Source organism: Rhinoderma darwinii, chromosome 10, assembly GCF_050947455.1.
Source record: "Rhinoderma darwinii isolate aRhiDar2 chromosome 10, aRhiDar2.hap1, whole genome shotgun sequence".
In the NCBI taxonomy this organism is placed as follows: Eukaryota; Metazoa; Chordata; class Amphibia; order Anura; family Rhinodermatidae; genus Rhinoderma; species Rhinoderma darwinii.
Window position 1 is genome coordinate 15,183,097 of NC_134696.1, and position 17,734 is coordinate 15,200,830.

At 42.4% G+C, this 17,734-nt stretch overlaps 1 protein-coding gene across 1 annotated transcript; it reads left to right on the forward strand.

Annotated features, from left to right (window-relative positions):
- The first annotated feature begins 1,638 nt into the window (after nt 1-1,638).
- Nucleotides 1,639-5,831, forward strand: LOC142662499 (nicotinamide N-methyltransferase-like). Its single transcript, XM_075840707.1, has 3 exons — nt 1,639-1,792; nt 4,839-5,046; nt 5,408-5,831. The coding sequence occupies exons 1-3, from the start codon at nt 1,639-1,641 to the stop codon at nt 5,829-5,831; spliced, it is 786 nt and encodes a 261-aa protein (XP_075696822.1).
- The last annotated feature ends 11,903 nt before the right edge of the window (nt 5,832-17,734 follow it).

The window sequence follows — 17,734 nt, forward strand, 5'->3', positions numbered from 1 at the left end:
CTTATCTCATTATAGTAAATATTTATGTACTTTGAGTGGTGGACACATCAGTGCAGCTCAAAATGCCTTCTAAAAGGCATTGTTCACTTTGCATAATCCCTACTTGTTACATGGGTCACTATAGTTTAGTAATGGCCGCGGCCGCAGGCTTCTCTCAATGACCAGTGGCCGCGACCACAGACCTTTGAACTCCTGCCAATGTCTCCTTCCCCGGAGACCCCAGTACATGCGCCCGCACTGCTCTGCAATAGTTTCTAAGGTGCACAGCCTTAAAGGGCCAGTGCACATGTAGTATGTTCCCTACCCAATCCTCATACACCCTGTAATATTAAAAAGGCTCTGCCCTCTACCTCCTTGCCTGAGAGTTGTTGTGTTTACCCATATTCGTCATTGCAAATGGTCCCTTAGTGGTATCCTGTTTCCAGTGTTCCAGTATCCTGTTTCCTGTATCCAGTAATCGAGATTGTTCCTGACCTAGTCTAGTATTGGAGTCAAGTTCATCCTCTGTGCTACGTGTCATCTGCCATGCCACGTGTTATCTACCACGCCAAGTGTCATCTGTGGCCATTTTCATCCATGCCAAGTGTCTGCTACGCCATGTGTCTGCTACGTTTACTGTCTGCCAAACCGAGTGTCTGCAAAATCAGCTATCCATGTACTTTTGTCCTAGAGACTGTTACTGACTGTTGCTTGGCCAGCTGCTACTTCGCAGCGGCCTAGTGGGTCCACATACCCACAGCCGTGACATAATTCTCAGGCCATGGATCCCGCTGGTCAATACAAGACGGCGGTCCAGATGATGCAAACGGACATGCATGACTCTGGGTACGCCAGGAACAGCTACTACAGGCAGTAAACTCAATAATCTCCCATTTGGATCATCCTACTGCATCTCCTCTGGCTGCTTCTGCTGTTCAACTACCTGTTACCCCTCCTGCCTGTTCTGGGTCTATGATTTTGCTGCCTCTACCGCCTCACTACGACAGGGATCCTAAGGCCTGTAGAGGATTTATCAGTCAATTTTCCATCCAGTTTAAGCTATGTGCTCATCTCTTCCCCTATGATGAGGCCAAGGTTGCATTTATTATTTCTCTCCTTGCTGGCAAAGCCATGGCATGGGCGAACCCCATCTTGGAACGAGAGGGCCCCGGATTCTCTAACTAACCACTATTTCTAGAGACTTTCCGTACAGTGCTCGAGGACCAGGGTCTAACGTCCTCTGCTGACCCTCTAACAAGGGGAGTCAACTGTAGGGGATTATGCCATCTCTTATGCTGGCGGCGGAGCTGGCTTAGAATAATGTGGCCTTAATTTCCACTTTCTGTCAAGGACTGTCTCCGCACATCAAGGATGAGCTTGCAGCTCGTGACCTTCCATCCACCCTGGATGCTCTTATCCTGTTCCTGTTAGCAACTCGGATCGACATGAGGAATCAGCAATGGGCTGAGGAGGTGTTTATTTAAAGATCATTAATTCTCTATGTGAACACATGTTCCCATGACTGACTGATGAATATAATAAGTCATCATGTAATAAGTTATTCTTAGTAACACACTTTGTAAATTGAATACTGGTAATTATATAAAGAACTTGTGCACTGGTTTAGAGTTAGTCACCCAGTCTGTGATACAAGAGTAGATGATGGATTCCAAAACCCATAAGGTCTATCATGTACATGGCTTTGATTCCAGACAATATCTGGAGCATTACTTTTCAGATAAACCTGGCATGGTCTTTGGAGATGACTTCTTGAATTTTCTTATTGATAATCTTAGACAAGTTTTCGCAGTGGGTATGTATCCTGATTTTATTACTCCTACATGTATAGTATATATTGACATGTATAGTATTTTATGTTTAACTGGGTTAAGAAAAAAATGACTATAAATTGGGCACATTAGTTTCTTTTTTGGGGTGAGGCAGGTCAGAGGAGGCGACAACACTGCCCGAGTCATCTGGAAAATGAAAGAGAGCACAGCAAAGCCCTGGTCATTGAATATGATGAAAAAACCCTGAAAAACTTTTTAGGGTTGATGAAGTGAACTAAAAATTTCGAATTGTGAATGCAATTACTTGACCCCTTAAGGACGGGTCTTTTTTCAGCTTTATGGCACAAGCTATATATTTTGTTTTTTCATTGCAGCATTCCAAGTGCCATAGCTGTTTTATTTTTCAGCGACGTTACCATATAAAAGCTTGCATCTTTGCGGGACGAGCTGTTGTTTTTTTTTCTGCACCATTTTGGTGTACATATAATTAGTTAGTTTATCTTTATTTATACTGTCATAATTTTTTGTGTTTTTTTCATTGGTGTTTACCATGTGGTTTAAATAACATGTTAACTTTAATCTAAGGGTCAGAGCAAATACAGCTATACCAAATTGATATTGTTTTCTAAAAATGTTAGAACTTTTCCACAATAAAAGTTTTAGAAAAAAAAATAAAAAAATGTGTGTAGTCGCATTCCAAGAGCCAGAACATTTTTATATTTTTATCAACATATCTGTATGATTGTCTGTTGTTTTTCTCTGGAGAAGTTTTAGATTTTATTGATACAATTTTGGGGTGCTCATCATTTATTGAATAACGTTTATATCTTTTTTTGGGGTGATGGGTAAAAAAAGGCAAATAGGCTTTTTTTTTAAGGTTAATTCTATTTTATACGATTCTTTACGATTGTGGCAGTGCCCTATAGATGTTTTTTTATGAAAAAAGGGGTTTATTTAGATATTTGTTTTTGGAGGGGTGACTTTTTACTAAGCTTTATTAACCCCTTCCCGTCGTAAACAACTTTCAGATTTTAATTTTCGTTTTTTTCCTCCCCACTTTCCAAAAACCATAACTTTTTTATTTTTCCGTCGATATAGTCCTATGAGGGCTTGATTTTTGCAGGACGAGTTGTCGTTTTTCGTAGCACCATTTATTGTGCCATATAATGTACTAGCAAATGGAGAAAAAATTTGTGGGGTAAAAAATGAAAAAAAACAGTGATTCCTCCATTGTTTTTTGCGCTTCGTTTTTTCGGAATTCACTGTGCAATTAAAGCAACATGTTAACTTTATTCTGTGGGTCATACGATTACAGCGATACCAAATATCTATAGTTTTTTCTATATTTTACTACTTTTACAAGTAAAAAACGAAGTGTAAAAAATAAAATTTATTATGTGTCGCCAAATTCTGAGAGCCATAAGTTTTTTATTCTCTGTAGATAAAGTGGTATGAGGGCTTATTTTTTGTGAGATAAGCTGTCGTTTTTAATGATACCATTTTGGGGTTCATGTGATGTTTTGATCGCTTTTTATTCAATTTTTTTGTGGAAGATGAGGTGACCAAAAAATAGCCATTCTGGCGTTTACAAATTGTAATTATTTTTTTTACAGCGTTCACCGTGCGGGTTAAGAAATGATATATTGTAATAGTTTAGACTTTTATGGATGCGGTGATACCAATTATGTTTACTTATTTTTTTTTTACTATGCTCTACGGGGGAAATGGGAAAATATGTTTTTTTTTAACTTTTAGTTTTTACATTATTTGTAATCTTTTTATTAGTCCCCCAAAGGGACTTCAACCAGCAATCGTTGGATCGCTTGCACGATATACTGGAATACCAATGTATTGCAGAATATCGTCTTTCTGACAGGCTTCTGTTAAGCCCTGCCAGAGGCAGAGCTTAGTAGGAGCACAAAGATGGCGGACCTGGAGGCCTTCATTAGGCCCCCAGGCAGCCATAGCAACCATCACCACTCCGCGATTGCCTTGCCTGGGGTGCGATGAGCTGCTAGAGGAGGTCGCATCCTAACTATTTAAATGCCGCGGTCGCTATCGACCGCAGCATTTAATGGGTTAAACGAGCGGGATTGCGCCCGATCCCGCTCGTTACTGTGAAGTGTCGGCTGTAACTTACAGCCGACACCCGCATCGTATGGAGCGGGTTCACTCCGTGAGCCCGTTCCATACTTTCCCACCCGGTTAAACTTAATTTCAATTTTGTTCATTGTTCCACTAGAGGAATAGAAGCTATGAACTAATGATCACTTGTATAATACTTGGGACTATTTTGGTGCACTGATGGGTTAGGGGCTGGAAACAGAGGTTTCTCTGATCCTGGTCGTTATAGCAGGAGCCCGGCTTTTAAGCACGTCCGGGCTCCTGCTTCTGATCACATAGGTACGGATCCTGTGGGTGCGCAATGACCATGACGTGCATGTATGTCAGGATTTCTTTAGTTAAGGCTCTGCATGATGTACAAATGTGTCATGGTGGCTTAAGGGGTTAAATCTGCTGTTATTTGAATATTTCTACTACTGTCATTTTCTGACTTTTTCCAACTATGTTATTGTTGTCCATTATAAAATATACATACTTGGAAACTAAGTGCACCAACAATCATTTTCTGCTGAGGTTCCACTAATGGCAGAAATAATAAAAAAAAATCTATCATTCTTATATTTAGAGGATGTTGTCATATTTCGATGGAGATGTCATTTTCTTTGTCACATTAGACTGCACATGAATGACAGCTCGGCAAACTTATTAATTGGAACATTCTCCTCAGGGTCAGGTCCAGTCACATCACAAGAACACAAATACTTAAAGGGGAAAAAAGCAATCATAGGGTAGATCAAGAAAAAAATGTGTAGAAAAAGCTATCAGAGGGCACACCTATGTAGTATAGCCAGTAAAGGGTCTAGAAATCAGAAACCATATCTGTCCTTAGTGGAACTAGATATGAATCTTCAATGACACTGAGGGAACCAAAATTAAGCTTATAAATCCTTAAAAAGTAGACTTTTTTTTCCCAAAAATTATCAATATTCTGAATTTTTTCTGCAGGTCAAATTAATGGAGACATCTTGATTGACCTCAGTACTGGATCCTTCATTCATCATCTATATTCAGCCTGTGAGTTCTTCAAAAACATCATAGTGCTGAAGGTCAATAACAGATGCATCATGGAGCTGAAGAGATGGGTGGACGAACGTACGGGAGCATTTTATTGGGGTCACACATCAACACTTCTTAAAGAGAAAGAAGAAAACAGGTGACGTATTTGTCCAAATATCAAGAGGAAAACCACTGGCATTGTCATTGTTGCTCCTTATACAACACATATAAAGGGAGATGGGACAGAGACTGCAGGAAATGTTTACTCTATTAAAACTCAAGTCAGATGTAAAAATATTATTAGCCACTCAGTTCAATATTCTTATCCATAGGGGGTGGTATTATACAAGTTAATGCTGGAAAAGCACAGTATAAGCCCAACACCTAGTGCAACAGTCTTGGGTAATTTCAAACCTTACCTCTAGTATTGCAAGTCAATAGTCCAGTGCTAAGTACCGAGCCACCATGTGGATGTTGACTGTGGGACAATCACTTTCCTTGTAATTTTTATTTTCCAGTGACCAGTTTGAGGACAAAGATGGAAAACTGAGATCAGCCATTCAACATATTGTGAATTACAACCTGGAGAAAGAAAATATGACAGACCCGCTGGTCTTACCACCAGCCGATTGTGTCATCAGTGCTTGGCTACTGGATGTTATCAGCAAAAATCAAGATGATTACATCAGATATCTGAGGAAGTTTTCTGGGTTGCTAAAACCAGGAGGACACCTCATAATAATTGGGGTTTTAGATGCAACATTTTTCACAGTTGGGAAAGACAAGCTCCATGTTTTTAGATATGATGAGAGTTTTGCCAGGAAAGTTCTAGTTGGAGAAGGTTTTATCATTGATTACTGTAAGGTCAAGGAGAGAACGGCTGTCAGTGACATTGCTGACTATAAGGCTGTCATATTTATTGCAGCTCACAAGGAGAAGTAGGTTAATTGTTACAAAATCTGCATGTCATTACTTCATATGTTAAAGTGTAGCTAAACGTTTGACAAACTTCTGACATGTCAAAGTGACATGTCAGAAGTTTGGATTGGTGGGGGTCCGAGCACTGAGACCCCCACCAATCGCTAGAACAAAGTAGATGAAGCGCTCGTGTGAGCGCTCAGCCGCTTTGTGTCTGTTCGGCTTTTTCCAGAAAGACGATGTATCGGATTACGGGCTCATAGACTTTCTATTGAGTCCGTACACCGATACTTTTATATCCGTAAAAAGCCGAACTCACACGAAACGGCTGAGCGCTCACACGAGCACTTCAGCTACTTCGTTCTAGCGATTGGTGGGTGTCTCATTGCTCGGACCCCCACCAATCCAAACTTCTGACTTGTCAAATGTTTAGCTACACTTTAAGCTTAAAAAAAAATCCAATAATAAAAATAAAACTTTGTTAGTGCAGTATAGAATAGCCTAAAAATGATTGTTCAGTGCTTTTTTGGTCCTTGTCTCAGACTGGCCTTGGTCATCTGGAACATCATGGATCAGTTGCTATTTCATTGTTTTTCTGTTCCTGCTTTCATATTATATAAATGTCATATTATATATATATATATATATATATATATATATATATATATACATATATATATATATATATATATATATATATATATATACATATTATATATACAGTCAAGAGAAACATATGGTGTAATAAAGAAAATTATATAGCATTTTAATGTGTCCTTTACTTTGAGGGCTTAGTACATAGTGCCACACAGCCCCCCTTAGTAGATAGTGCCACACACAGTACCCTGTAGATTGTGCCACACACAGCCACCTGTAGATAGAGCCACAGCCCTCCCCCTTGTAAATAGTGCCACGCAGCTCCCCCATGTGTATAGTGCCACACAGCTCCCCCTTGTGTATAGTGCCACACAGCCCCCCCTTGTATATAGTGCCACACAGCCCCCCAATAGCAATGGCACATCCAAGAAAGTTGTATTAGCCAGGGGGATGTCAATCAAGCATGGAAAGGTGGGTTTGGAGGCAGGACTATGTGACTCTTCAGGGTGGCGGCACCGCCCCATGACCCTTTAATGAGTAATTAGCATATAGTGTGCGCCGTTTTAAAAGTTCATTTTATAGATTTTGCTGCATCTGAAAAAAACATGCATTTGGAAATATTGTCAGGTCATGTATTACCGCATGGTGGCAGTTCAAGGGGTTAAAACTACCAGATAGGTTCCCATTAAATGTACAATGAATAAAAAACAATTCCATCTGCCCTGCAATTTTGTTATTATAAATGTATTCTATATAATCACATCCTGTATAATTACAGCTCCAGAACCAAGTTCATACATATATAGAGTACCAGAATCAAGCTCATTACATAAATAAAGCACTAGAACCAAGCTCATACTGTAATGATGGGGGTAGGGAAACAGACAAGTGAGCCCTAATCTACCCGCCACTCAGTCCCTGCCTACTTGCAACGACCCGCCCTAGGCGACGGGGTACAACTGGGCGACGGTCCCTACGCTCAATAAGTGCACGACAGACAAACAGACAAGGGTACACAGTAGCTAAGGGAAATGGGGCTGTTGCCCACGGCAACACCGTGAGCAACAAGAGTAGTAAACGAGAAGAGTCAAACCAGGAGTGTACGAGGTACCAAACGCAGAGCAGGAGAGTAGTGAACAAGCCGAGTCAAACCAGGAGTGTACGAGGTACCAAACGCAGAGCAGGAGAGTAGTCAGTAAGCCAGGGTCAATATGAAGCAGGGACAAATAGTTCAAGAAGCTGCAGCAGGGCCAGGAAACTAACAGAGAAGAATCACAAGCAAGGAGGAACAGGAAAGGCAGGTATAAATAGACAGAGGGCGGGAGCTACCTCCGTCTGGCCAGGCTGTGATAGGCTCTCCCACTCCTAAGCCTGCCATCCTGAGTGGTGGAAGATGGAGTCAGTCTCACAGACATAGAAGCAGGTGCAGACTGATTACCTATGGGCGTTGACACAGAAGCTGTGCCTGGCAGATCCTTTAAACATACATAAATACGGCACGAGAGCCAAGCTCAATACATAGATACAGCACCAAGTCCAAGGTCAGTCCATAAATACAGCCACAGAAGCAAGCTCAGAACATATAAACATCCCTAGAACCAAGCTCAGTACATATATACATCACCAGAACCAAGCTCAGTACGTAAATACAGCGCCAGAACCAAGCTCAGTACATATATACAATACCAGAACAAAGCTCAGTACATAAATACAGCACCAGAACCAAGCTCAGAACATAAATACAGCCCCAGAACCAATCGGTTCAGACCTCTATGATGGATTTTTCCCAGCCACGAATCATTTGAGCACTTTTCCCCTCAGATGTTTTCAGCTTCTCACTTTTAAAACATTTCTGCACCTCTAAACGACGATAAAATTCTCAACACCTCTGAATATATTAGTGCCATACACTGCACCTCTAACTATAATAGCGCCATACACTGTGTCCCTGATTATAATAGTATCATACACTGTGTGTGTCACACACACACACACACACACACACACACACACAAACACACACACACACACACACACACCGTGCCCCCTGTAGATAGTGTCCCCATAGCCCCCTGTAGATAGTGACCCCCATAGAGCCTCTGTAGATAGTGCCCTACATAGAAGCCCCTGCAGATAGTGCCCACATATGGACTCCAGACCTGCAAGGCAATAGTACTAACCACTGAACCACCGTGCTGCCCTACATATAGTTTCCCCTATAGATAGTGCTCCATGTATAGCCCACCTCTGTAGATAGTGTCCCACATATAGCCCACACCTGTAGAAAGTGCCCTACATAAAGCCCCCTGTAGATAGTGCCCCACAGGTACCCGTATCACGTGCTGTGTTTGTTCCTGAGACTCTTCTAGTGTTGGAGTCGTGTTGTGCCATCTGCCACGCCGGTTGTCATACACCATGTCTGGTGTCATCTGCCACTCCGCTTGTCATACTCGACATCTGGTGTCATATGCCACCTCTGATATCATCCGTTACGTGTGACATCATCTACCCTCAAGTTCCATCTGGGCCTAAGCCTCTGCTACTGTCTGGACTATTACAGGTTCTCTTGTGCTAGGATTTTGCATAGACTCTATAAACTGTTGTTTGGCCAGCTGCTAATCCGCTACGGCCGTGCGGCCTAGTGGGTCCACATACCCACGGATCATGACAGTATGCTCAGGCCATGGACCCCGCTGGTCAACCCAAGACCATGATGACATCACAGGTCATGCAAACAGATATGCGAGACCTTCTGTCACGACAGGACCAACTCCTCCAGGCAGTGAACACCATTGCACATCAGCTGGATGTGCAAGCTTCTGCTTTCATGGCACCTGCTCCTGGTTCTCCTGCTGTTCCTCTTGCAACACCACCTGTCAGTACCAGTGCAAATTCCCGATTATCCCTACCACTAACTCCTCGCTATAACAGAGACGCAAGGACCTGCAGGGGATTTCTAAACCAATACCAGATCCACTTCAGACTGTATGGAGAGACATTTCCCTCTGATGATGCAAGGATCGCCTTCATAGTTTATCTCCTTACAGGCCCTGGCATGGGCAAACCCCATTTGGAAATGTCAGGGACCAGAGACCCGTGACTTATAATGTTTTTTGCAGATTTTTCCGCATGGTATTTGAGGAACCTGGGAGAGTTTCTTCTGCATCTGCAACTCTGATGACCCTTTGCAAAAGGAGACACCATCCGTGGGCGAGTACGCAATTCGGCTCTGTACCCTGGCGGTAGAGCTCACTTGGAACAACGAGGCCTTGGCGACTACCTTCTGGCAGGGACTGTCTTCCAATATTAAATATGAGCTTGCCGCTTGAGATCTGCCACCTACCCTAGATGATTTCATTTTTCTGTCTATCCGGATTGACATGAGGATCCAAGAACGGTCCCAAGAGGTCCACCGGTACAGAAGATTCCCTAGGCTGGCTCCTACATTCCAGCAACCCCTGCTGCCCTCATCAGTTGTTCCACCAGAGGAACCTATGCAAGTGGACTGTCTCAAACTTTCTGTCCAGGAGATACAACTCAGACGCACTTCGGGATGCCAAAAATTCCAGCGCCTAGGATTTGTTGGAGAAAAAACCCTAGGTGGAATGGAGCCACATAAGAAATTCTCTTAGAAAGTGTCCATTCCCATGACTATAGTGTCCGGCGAGAAGACGCACCAGGTCTCTGCCTACCTGGACTTTGGGTTCGCGGCATAGTTTATCCAACAAGACCTAGTAGATCATCTCCAGTTGCCCATATTCCCCCTGGAAATGTCTCTGGCTGTTGCCTCGGTAAATGGACTTCCTCTGTCCAATCCTATCGTGTCTGAGACCAAGCCACTGAAGCGCCAATATGCAATATGGAACAAATTGCATTTCTCATCTTGCCTAAAGCCGTCAATCCTGTTTTGCTGTGTCTGCCTTGGCTCCGAATTTAATGCCCTAGTCCTTTACTGGAATACCGGAAAAGTCCTCCAATGGGGCCCCAAATGTCTCCACCGCTGCCTGTTACAAATCAGTCGTGTCCAGCCCCCTCTGCCTCAGTCATTAGCGGGATTACCTTCTCATTTTTCTCAGTTTGCAGACATCTTCAGCAACAAGGAGGCTGAGATGCTGATTGAAATGCTTCCAGATGTCTCACCTCCACGATGTCGGGTATATCCCCTCTCCTTCCCAGAGACTCAGTACATGTCAGCTTATATCAAGGAGAATCTGGAGAGGGGTTTCATATGAAAATCATCCTCCCCGGCCGGTCCCGGGTTCTTTTTTGTGAAGAAAAAAGACGGATCTCTTCGACCCTGCATTGACTACCGTGGTCTCAACTAGATCACGGTCAAAAACAAATATCCTTTGCCACTGATCTCGGAACTATTTTATCGCATACGAGGAGCCAAGATCTTCTCTAAACTGGACTTGCATGGGGCCTACAACTTGATCCGAATCCGTCGAAGTGACGAGTGGAAGACGGCTTTCAACACTTGAGATTGGCACTACGAATATCTGGTGATGCCCTTCGGTCTGTGTAACGCTCCCGCGGTCTTCCAAGAATTCGTGAATGACATCTTCCGAGATCTCCTCTGTCTGGTGTTCTATCTCGATGATATTTTGATCTTCTCCCCAGATCCGACGAAACACCGGAGGCATGTCCATCAGGTTCTGTTGCGATTAAGGGAGAATCGTCCGTTTGCCAAGCTGGAGAAGTGCCTGGGCTACATCATCTCAGTGCAATGCCTCAAGATGGATACTGAGAAAGTAAAGTCCACTCTGGAATGGCCACATCCTCAGGGCCTGCGGTCCATACAGCGTTTTCTGGGATTCGCTAACTTCTACCGGCAATTTATCCCAAATTTCTCGTCACTGACTGCTCCCATCTCTACCCTGACCAAGAAAGGTATGAACGCCAACTTATGGACTCCAGAGGCAGAATCAGTATTTAATAGCCTCAAGAGGGTCTTTACTTCAACCTCAATGCTCCATTATCCTGACGTGCCTCAAGTGTTTCTGTTGGAGGTGGATGCTTCCTCTGTTGGTGCAGGTGAACTTCTGTTCCAGCAAAAGAAAGGCAGTAGTGTGTGGCTCTTAATCTAGACTTTTTTCTCCCGCAGAGCGCAATTATTCTATTGGGGATCGGGAGTTGCTGGCCATCAAGTTGGCACTGGAGGAGTGGAGACATCTACTAGAGGGTGCAGTTCATCCCATTCTGATATACACTGACCACAAGAATCTCACCTATCTCTAGTCGGCTCAACGGCTAAACCCCTGTCAAGCCAGGTGGTCATCGTTCTTCACATGTTTCCAGTTTTTGCTCCACTATCGTCCCGCTAACATAAATGTGGGGGCCGATGCCCTGTCCAGGTCATTTGAAACAGAGGACACCGTGGAGACCCCTCAATGTATCATAGATCCGTCTTGCATTGTTACTGCTAATCCCCTGCAAGTTAGAGACATCCCTCCGGTGAGACAAGTAGAGAATTCTTTGCTGGGGACACAGCTCCAAACTGGCTGGGCATGCTGGTGTTCGTAAAACTTGAGACTAGATTGCTCGTCATTTCTGCTGGCCCACGCTGCCCAAAGGTATTGTGGACTATGTTTCTTTCTTCACTGTCTATGCTTCAAATAAGATTGCTCACTCCAAGCCTGCCGGTCTGCTCCAGCCTTTGCCTGTGCCCAACCTCCCTGGCAGCATATTGCAATGGACTTTGTCGCAGATCTTCCTCTCTCAGCAGGGTGCACTACTGTCTGGGTGGTGGTGGACAGGTTCTCTAAGATGGCACATTTTATTTCGCTGACCCATCTACCTTCTGCTCCTCGACTGGCAAATCTCTTCATGCTACACATTTTCTACCTCAAAATTCAGGAGAGACCTCTGCAAACTCGTGATATTGGACTTTTCCTCGGCCTGCCATCCTCAGTCTAATGGTCAAGTCGAGAGGATTAAGCAAATCATGGAGAATTATCTTCGACATCTTCATCTCTGTGCAGCATGACGACTGGTTACAGCTTCCTCCATGGGCCGAATTCTCGTATAACAATAATACAAGTGAGTCTACTAGTTCCACACCATTCTACATTGCTTACGGCCAACATCCAAAAATTATTCTCCCTGTTCCAGCTACATCTCAGGTACTCGCAGTTGACTCTGTGTGGGACTTTCTACAAATCTTGCAGCAGACCAGGTCCTCTATTATGCGGGCAGTCTATCGCATGAAGCGAAAAGCGGATACACGAAGAAGAGAGCCGCCAAGGTTTCTTCCAGGTACCAAAGTTCGGCTGTCCTCAAGGAATATTTGCTTGAAGGTGCCCTCATACCAATTTGCTCCTAGGTTCCTCGGACCTTTTGAGATCTTGCAACAGATAAACCCTGTCTCCTATAAGTTTCGGCTGCCTCCTATCCTCAGAATCCCCAACTCCTTTCACGTGTCTCCTGAAACCTGTGGTTCTGAACCACTGCAATAAAGCTCCTAGTCCTGCAGTTGCTCCCAGCGGTTCTTCTGATGTTTTTGAAGTAAAGGAGATCCTGGACTGCAAGAGAGTAGGAGGAAGGACTTTTTATTTAGTGGACTAGAGAGGTTTTGGTCTTGAGGAGAGGTCCTGGGAGCCAGAAGAGAACCTTAATGTCCCTACCCTCATTAGGAAATTCCTCTCACATACTGGACCAAAGAGGAGGATGCAAAAGGGGGGTACTGTAACGTTCGCGGCCCTTTGTCCTTACTCACCACTCGACGGCCGCGACCGCAGACCTCTGAGTGCTGGCCAGCGTCTCCCTCCTAGGAGACGTCTACACTCGCTTCCGCCCTGCTCTGCTGTATTATCTAAGGTGCATTTTATTCCAGCGCACATTAATATAATCACTAATTATCCCCAGATTACACAGACTTTAAAAAGGGCTCTGCCCTCTCACTCCTTGCCTGAGCATTGTTGTGTATTCCCATGTTAGTTTTAGTGAATGGTCCCTTAGTCGTATCTCGTTCCCAGTGTTCCCGTGTTATGCTACCTGTATCCTGCATCCCGTGCTGTGTTTGTTCAAAAGCCTCTTCTAGTGATGGAGTCGAGTTGTGCCATCTGCCACACCGGTTGTCATATACTACGTCTGGTGTCATCTGCCATGCCGTTGTCATACACGACGTCTGGTGTCATCTGCCACACCTGATATCATCCGCCACGTATGGCATCATCTACCCTCAAGTTCCATCTGTGCCTAGGCCTCTGCTACTGTCTAGACTTTTAAAGGTGCTCTTGTGCTAGATCTTTGCATAGACTCTATAGATTGTTGTTTGGCCAGCTGCTACTCCACTATGTCGGTGCGGCCTAGTGTGTCCACATAGCCACGGATCGCGACACAATGTTTGGCTACGTACAAGGGAGTGTTACAACCTGTGTGTTCTGCTGTACAAGCTCCATGCACAGGGCTCTACTTTGTGTTTGGGTCCTTAATCCTGTCCTTCCAAAATTTAATCCAATTATATTTTCTCTCTTTCTGTATTTCCCTGGGGCATTGGTTTGGGAAAATAAGTGGCTGGGGTTGAGGCAGCTTTGTCTGGCTGGAATATAGTATAAACCTTCCTATCTAGATTAATAAACTTTTTATCAAATTGGGTGAAAGTCACTTAAACATACTCCCTGTGAGCGATCATGTAAATGACCTATAGAGAAAACTTTTAATATCGGCAGATGATATTTATCCAGGGCATTTACAGAGAATTTTGTTAATTTGCTTCATTTGTGTCCAGTACACTATATAAATGTTTTTATATAAGGTATAAAAGATAAGACGTCCAGCCACAACATCTGCACTCAGACTACGCGGAGCGCCAAGCCAAACTGGTTCTAATAAGACCAAACAGAGTACCCAGCCACACTGCCCATAACCAGACTTCACAGAGCGGGGTGCAGGATATCATAGAGGATCATGAGTATATAGCGCTGGTTATACACACATCACTGACTGTCTGCTTAGGAGGTTTGCAATGAATATTCACAGAACTGGTTACCATTTGATGTTTTTGTTTTTATTGCAGTTTTACAGTTTATTGCGGTACCAATTTTTTTGTGATTAAAGGGATTTTTGCTACGTTTTTTTATCAATGTTATTGCTGTTACGGTTTTATATTAAATTAGGAGAGTATCATTCTTACTGGCTCCCCTTTTCAGTGCTGACTTATCTCATTATAGATAAATTCCAAATCAATTCTTCAAGGGGTTGTTAACTCTGGACTATGCCTTCTTGTTAAATGGTCCCTTGACCAATGATGTTAAAAAAAATTATCCAATAAAGAGTCATTTATGACATTTACTGTCATAGTTTGGCGCAACCGGGTGTTTAACGAGTTCAGGACCGGGCTATTTTGGTCCTTTAGGACCAGACAACGTTTAGTCATTTTTAGCACGTGTTTAACGGCTATAACATTTTTATTTGTTGGCCTAGCAAAGTTATTTTTGCGATTTTTTTTTTCGTAGACAACGCAGGTTTCTTTTTTTTTAATCATTTTTCTACACACCCTTTTTGCTATTTTAGAATTTCTAGGCTTAAAGATTTAAAGTAATAGTAACACAATATTTTTTACTTTTCAGCTATTTTTTTCTGGTAATAATATAGTTTTATCCTAAAATAGACCTTTTATTTGTTATTGTTATAATCTACCGTAAATTTTTATATATTACATGTTTACATTAGGGTAATTGGGTCAGGGCTAGCTTTACGTTTTTTTGGGTGGGTATTTTATTTGTATTAATTATTACGTTTAATTGCACTTTATTTTACTTTTATTTTTTCATTATTATGGTCTGTCCCTCAAAGGTCAGAAAAGACCTTTTAGGGACCTTATTTTTCCACTCTAACTGGGGGTGCACAGCAACGCTATTTACAGTGGAAATCAGGCATCTTATAGTGACTATTGTCACTAATAGGGCTGTGCTATCTCTAGTTAGACCCAGCAGCAGCCTGCCACTAACGGCATCACCTCGATCATGTGACAATTTACATGATCACCAAGACTCATTGAGTGCTGTGTACAATAGATCTGAGAAGATAGAAGCAGCAAAAGCGAACGCTCGGACAGCTAGCTAAAACATATGCCGTAAATACACTATGGCGCAGGTTTTAAGGACCCTACTGCCAGACGTTTATATACAGCCGGCGATTGGGAAAAAGTTAAGGTTTATAGAAATGTGTAGCCCCATCTAATGAGCTGAGTGTTGGTGTACAAGCATGCTCAATCACTCTCCCCACAGCCAGGTCCCATCCTATAGAAATAGCTTTCTGCCCAGCTTGTCAGGGAAGGAGCAGAGCTTTTACAATTCTATGGCATTATAGATTTGGAGACTCCTACTTCTCAGCTTGTCAGGGAAGGATCAGAGCCTCTATTGTAGGATGGCAGTATAGTTTAGGGGACACCTTCTTCTCATCTTGTTAGAGCTGTAAAGCTTTGCATCCTGGCAGCAGATATAAATCCTGCACATGTCCACTCAGTCTTTCTTTTTCATTTTTTTTTAGATATTTTCATTGGTTTCTATGGGAGTTCATACTGTGGATGTCACACAGTATATGTCTACACTTCTCTGCATCCCATGTTACCAATCTGCAGGGAAAGTAAGAAGGGACTATATTGTCAGCTGGCAAAGGGTGAATTAGACAGATTCTGCTTATAGCCCGTCCTCCAAGGAAGCAAAAAACTATTAAAATAATGAGAAAGGGATTTTTTTATATTCTGGAAACTTTACAAATTACTTTATAACAGCTATTTACAGCATTTCTGTACATCATGGGATATTTAAAGGTGTTTTGCCTTAATCAATATTTTTCACCTATTTCACCTTTAATCGCTGGGCGTTTGAAAGCTAGGACCCCAGCCGATCACGAGAACTGGCTTATTATTGTCATTCCTGGGTGGCACATATAAATGGAGCTGTAGTGCGCATGCTTGGCAAATGCTACGGTTTTTTTTAATAGGGCTGCCGGAGATAGTGCTCGGCAGCCCCATAGAAATGAATGGAGTGGTGGCCGATCATGCATACTGCTGCTTCATTAATTTGGGGCTCCCAAGAACAGCAAGGCAAGCCCGTTCTCGTAATCAGTGGGGGTCCCAGCGGTCGGACTCCCACCAATCAGATATTTATCACCTATTGTGGACCAATAAACACCACCACTTTGTTTTTCTTATACCTTGGAGTGCTGCCTGATTTTTTGAATATACTATTTTTGTGTCTTATAATCGTGACCCAGACGGGCTTGCAGCCACATATTATTGGGGCTGTGCGGCTGACAATTTCTTTGGACACTATCCTGCCGATATGTGATAAATAATAATTATGGGAAAACCTCTTTATCCCTGAATTCCCTAATAGTGTTTATGAAGATGGTTTTTATAAACTGGACATCCCATTTAAACCACTATTCAATGGTTGAGCGTACTTTTTTTTATTTTGAGAATCTATTACAGACTGACATATAGACAAGTTTATTTTTTTGTTTTTCTGTCCCATTGTTACTTTAACCCCTTAATGACCGGGCTATTTTGCACGTTAATGACCAAGGATTATTTTTTGTTTTTTCACGGTCGCATTCCAAGAGTCGTAACTTTTTTTTTATTCCGTCGACATAGCCGTATAAGGGCTTGTTTTTTGCGGGACGAGTTGTATTTTGTAATTGTACCATTTTTAGATGCTTATAACATATTGATTAACTTTTATTAACTTTATTTTAGGAGAGAATTGAAAATAAGCAGCTATTCCAGCATTAATTTTCACGTTATAAATTTACGCCGTTTACTATGCAGCGTAAATAACATGTTAACTTTATTCTATGGGTCGGCACGATTACGGGGATACCAAATATGTAGAGGTTTTATATGTTTTTCCTACGTTTGCACAATAAAAAGCCTTTTAGAAAAAAATTACTTGTTTTTGCATCGCCGCATTCCAAGAGCCGTAACGTTTTTATTTTTCCGTCAATGTGGCCGTATGTGGGCTTGATTTTTGCGGGACAATGTGTAGTTTTCATTAGTACTATTTTGGGGTACATAGGACTTATAGATTAACTTTTATTTTATTTTTTATGGGGGGAATGGGAGAAAAGAGAGAATTTTGCCGTTGTTTTTTGCGTTTTCTTTGGACGCTGTTCATCCGGCGGTTTAATTAATGTGTTCATTTTATTGGTCAAGTTGTTACGATCGCGGGGATACCATATATGTGTATGTGTGATTTGTTTTGACAGTTTTACTAAATAAAACCACTTTTTGGGCCAAAAAAGTAGTTTTATTTGACTTTGACTGTAATTTATTTTATTTTTTTTCACAAACTTTATTTAACTGATTGTAATTTTTTTTTTAAGTC

Coding starts and splice junctions, on each gene's coding strand:
- LOC142662499 (XM_075840707.1), top strand. CDS start 1,639: ATGATGGATTCCAAAACCCATAAGGTCTATCATGTACATGGCTTTGAT. Junction 1,793..4,838: donor TAGACAAGTTTTCGCAGTGG/GTATGTATCCTG, acceptor TTTTTTCTGCAG/GTCAAATTAATGGAGACATC. Junction 5,047..5,407: donor AAAGAGAAAGAAGAAAACAG/GTGACGTATTTG, acceptor TTTATTTTCCAG/TGACCAGTTTGAGGACAAAG.